The sequence below is a fragment of a genome (assembly GCF_019968985.1).
Source record: "MAG: Porospora cf. gigantea B chromosome Unknown PgB_NODE_1929_length_4494_cov_142.155, whole genome shotgun sequence".
Taxonomy (NCBI): domain Eukaryota; phylum Apicomplexa; class Conoidasida; order Eugregarinorida; family Porosporidae; genus Porospora; species Porospora cf. gigantea B.
Window position 1 is genome coordinate 1 of NW_027178766.1, and position 4,494 is coordinate 4,494.

Sequence of the window (4,494 nt, forward strand, 5' to 3'; positions counted from 1 at the left end):
AGGGCTAGCGTCATGTCGAATTCCGCATTATAAAACTGTGAATGGATCAGCCTACCCTCCTGCAGCTGTGTGAGCGGCTCTCTCGGTAAGTAGTCGGACAACGATTGTAGCACATATTCTTCCAGCGGAGAGGCTGAGGCTCAAAGAGTACTCATGCCCTGGACATCGGACACTAAGGGAGTGCCTGACCTGCTCACCTTGTTAGTGAGCGACGTCCCTATTGGAGTGTGGTTTGCATGCCACGCGTTGTCGTCTCTCATGGTGCAAAAGCCGAAGGAATTCGACCCATCTTTGCTTAAACAGATTATCAGCACCGTTTCTCAATCTCTCCTACGACGGAACAAGGAATACTTCAAGGATCAATCCGGCGCTAGTCGCGGCCTGGTGAACTCGATGGCGACGGTTTTCGCACGAGCCGTTCGACTCTCGTGCTTGTCCACATCGACACAGGGACCACTTACCAACGCCATCGCAGTTATCGAAAAAGACTGCAACGACACAGCGCGGATTTCGGTTCAGTTTGCTGTTTATATAGCGCTGGTTCATGAGATGCAGGTTTCCTCACAAGTCCCTCAATCAAGACGTGTGGCCACTGCCTTCCGAGACAAGTCACTATACACGATGTTCAAGGCCGCGGTTAAGACGCTGCACCAACTAGAGCTGGGATCCATCCCTCCTGACGCGTTTACCGACGCATTACTGAACAACTGCCTGGTGCTCATCAACTCTTGCTTCGGATTCTCCTTCTCGGGGCTTCCCGCGTCTGAGGACAACGATGACTCCGAAATCATCATGGTGCCTCCTTCTTGGTTTGTCATCCGAGATGAGAACCTCTGGCAGCTCCTATTCCAGGTGTACTATGGGTGCGCTTCCGATAAGAAGGTTGAGAATGCCAAGCTGACTCTGCAGGCGCTGGTCTACCTTGGCACAATCCGCAGAGCCTTCCACATCAGCCATATGGATGTGCAATTCTTCGTTACCGTCATGATCAATGGATCGCTACGAGTAATCCAGGAAGGCTCAGTGATGACGAACTGCCCTGAGTGCCTCCACGAATTCTGCAGACTGCTGGCGAAGTTCAATTCGGCCTACCGAGGATCTGATTTGCTAAACAACGCGGACTACCCTGTGTGGGTAGAGGCCGTAGCTGGATTTACGCTGAACGTTATGAAGACCTCAAGCGTGGCGGCCAACTCCAAGCGCTACCTGCTTTCGTTCTGGGGAACTACTGCAAATACGTTAACTAACCATACCAACGTTGACCTCCCTGTTCGAGCCGAAGTCGCAAAGTTCATTGTGGACGTCACCTGGATGTTCTTCAACGAGAGACTCGAGCTATTTGAGTACTGTGATGGCATGGATGAGCTCGAGGATGAGTTGTTGGGTGCCGTCACTGAAGCCGAGGACACGCTGTTCGTAACCAACACGGTTACGGTGGATTGTGCGGCGGTAGTGAAAATATTGTGTGACCGCCTTCAGGCTGTTATGGGGCAGTCAATGACGCCGGTGAATGGTGTACGACTGGGCTGGCTGATCAAGATGGCGGGCGCAGCGCTTCTCGGGATGCACGACATGTCCGTCACGGCCGCCAGCAGCGCCGTTAACACCATCACTCGGCGCCACGTCGAGGGTCTGCGCCTGGCACGTGTCTACCAGGCCGCTAGCGAGCTCGCTGCTCAGGCGATGCGAGCCTCGTTCGTCAGTGCGACTGGTCCTGCCGTGGACTCCGCCGCTCTCAGGTTTTTCGAGTGCCTCTCCCGCTTTGTATTCCAAGAGGCTGCCCATGCGCATCTTGCCAAAGAGGGGGCACCTGCCCTTACGGACTTCTGTCTGTCCGTGGAACTGACCAGTGCTCTGGGGATCCCTCCAATGCCGCGGCAAGGGACAGATAGAGACTCGAACTTTCTCCCAAGTTACAGGGAGGACGAGGTTCGAGTTTCGGCCGAACGCATCGTCGCCATGATGGCACAGAAGCTATTGACACTGCTGGACCAGTCGCATGACCAGGACGAACTAGCGTCACAATGCTTGGCTCTTCTCAGCTTGTGGGCACAAAACATGCCGCTGATCAACTGCGGCGCTCTCTATAGCACTGGGGACGCTGAGACACTGGTCTGGGGGAAGGTCTTACTGTCAGTGCCCTCTTTTGTGAAGTTCCTTGCGTCCGGAGAATTTGCCCACCTGAGTAGCAGCTACGGTAAACTCCGTTCCTCGATCTACGAAACCATCACACGGCTCTTCGTTCTGAACGTGCTCTCTGCGCAGCAGACTGGAGTTCCCTTGACTTTGGAGCTGCCAGATAACATTGAAGCGTATCTGGCTCCATTCCTTGGGAGCATCGACCAACTCTGGCCTGACAACCTGAACTCTGCCTCCCCCAGCCTTCTCATTGCTCTCTTCTTAAATTGGCGTGGAATCGTGAAGGCTGTGTCAGATTCTACAGCTTACACGAAGCTACTTATGTGTCTGATGAATCAGAATAAGTCACCTCGTAAGCTGTTGAGGGACCTGTTCACGCAGACACTAGCCGTTTATGGGTTTTTGTGGGAGTGCTGCGCACAGCCCGTGACCCCGCCGTGGTTCTCGCGTGCCTCAGAACGGCCGTCGCGCTTCTCACAAACCACGCTGACCGCCTCCGAGTCCTGCGATCAGACCTGTATGGCCCATTGCTCTTTCGCTTCGCTGTCGACGTGCTGATGGCGTATTGCAGTGCCCCTGTTCCGGATGTGCCTCCAGAAAAACGATACGCGGCTCACTACAAGCCACTAGCCACGGCACTGTCCTTGTTCAACTGCGCCTTGAAAGGCGACCTCGTGAGTGGCGCCGCCTTCGACGTCTACCGCGATGAGTCGTTGGCCACCGCCATATCCACCGCTTACCAAGCCGTAATGGGTATCCCGGAGGAAGAGTTGCAGGGCCTGCATCACAAGTTGTTTGCGGTTTACGAGTTCCTGGCCATTGTCACGGATAGGTTCATGCCTGTTCTAATGCTGTTCCCTCCGGAGCACCTTGCTAATCTCACTCAGATCCTCCGCTCAGGTCTGTTGTCATTCGAACAGGATGTACGGCGCTTCTCGTACCAGGCCGTATACCACCTCGGACGATTCCTTTTCGTCCGACTGCACTCTGCCGCGCCGCCACCGGCCGACTACGCAGAATTCCATTTCGGGGTTCCCCAAGAGGAGATCGCCCAGCGGGAGAAGATCGTTGTGTGGCTCGGTGCACATAGGGTATTCGTAGGACAGCTGCAGTCCACAATGATCACGATGCTCATGGAGAACCAATCTCCCTCATGTTGGCTTCTGGCCCGTGCACTGCTGAGCGTCATTCTTCTCGACATGCAGGGCTTTGAAGCCCTTTCACATGAGATGGCATCGTCTTATGGCGACAAGGACAAGCACGTGCGCCACCTTTTTGGAGACCTCGTTGGCAACATCGAAAACAATCTGGGCCTGGAAAACACAGAGGTTTTTGCGATGAATGTCCACGCGTTTGCTCAAAGGTTTGGGTCATTAAAGTAGTGCGAAGACTTTATCAATGTGTTGGGAGGATGTGCAGACTTCACAAAGAGTATCTATGGCAGGACTTCATCAAATATCTATGGTGCTCACCCAATTCGTGCTGTTGCTGGCATGTGTGGTGGCCCCGCTTCCTGGATCTAAAGGTTTGTCAAATGTTACCCCTCCAAATTTCAAGAAACAACCTACGAAGAATCGGGTGGGGAACGATTTCGCAGGAGGCGAACATCAAGAGAACAAAGACAGCACTGTTGGAGGGAAAATTGTGCAGTACCCACGAGTCTTCTACGAAGGTTTCAACGATTTGAACATTGTGGACCCTGGAACCTCCTACCCTTACAACGTGCTGCAACCTAAAATGTCCGCAGACCAATGGGAAATTCAGTGCTCGCCCTGGACCCTTCTCTTTATGGACTCCGATCTCGATTCAAACATGGACAAATGTGCCTCATTTGGTGATGTTGAGACTCCACTGCGCGTCCTGAAGGAAGCCCAGCCGTCGTTGGCGGAGGATAAGAAGACGGTGGAGAGCACTCCTCAAGAGACATTCAAATTCCGTTCTGAATCCACCAAGGTTACTCGTGTATTTCTCGAAGTGAAAGCGGGCAAAGTGTCGCTTGGCATAGAGATGCTGTGTCCTGAGGGCTCGGGAAGCATGAGTATGAAACTCACCCCCAAGTCAGAGGATGAGAACGAAACCCTCTTGTCATGCCCTGCAGTATCCAGAAAACTCGCAGGAAAGGCCTCGGTGGATTTGGACAAGGACGGACTATTCATAGAAGCATTCTACCTCGGGACGGATCCTGCTATACTCGTGTACCACAAGGCCGTGAATCACTCCAGTAACGCCCACGTCTTCCTTCTGCCCACCACCCAATACGCTGACGCATTTGTAATCCGGTTCCGTAGCGGTTGGAACACCGACATCAACTTCAGAGATCTGTTTTGATGACTCAAATTAACTTATTAATGGATG

The 4,494-nt window shown here is 53.3% G+C and overlaps 2 protein-coding genes across 3 annotated transcripts; both read left to right on the plus strand.

The window, feature by feature from the left end:
• Nucleotides 1-41: 41 nt before the first annotated feature.
• Nucleotides 42-3,521, plus strand: KVP17_000813 (uncharacterized protein; the record flags this gene model as incomplete). 2 transcript variants are annotated; one of them, XM_068515643.1, is made up of 3 exons in its annotated part: nucleotides 42-85; nucleotides 126-2,491; nucleotides 2,521-3,521. In XM_068515643.1, 3 exons carry the CDS (start codon nucleotides 42-44, stop codon nucleotides 3,519-3,521), a joined length of 3,411 nt encoding a protein of 1,136 aa, XP_068377409.1. The 2 variants fall into 2 exon arrangements, with proteins under 2 accessions (XP_068377409.1, XP_068377408.1); XM_068515642.1 differs by having other exon boundaries at nucleotides 126-2,697.
• A 79-nt stretch (nucleotides 3,522-3,600) lies between these two features.
• On the plus strand, nucleotides 3,601-4,467 carry KVP17_000814 (uncharacterized protein; the record flags this gene model as incomplete). The annotated part of the gene is made up of 1 exon (XM_068515644.1): nucleotides 3,601-4,467. One exon carries the CDS (start codon nucleotides 3,601-3,603, stop codon nucleotides 4,465-4,467), a length of 867 nt encoding a protein of 288 aa, XP_068377410.1.
• Between the last annotated feature and the right edge of the window lie 27 nt (nucleotides 4,468-4,494).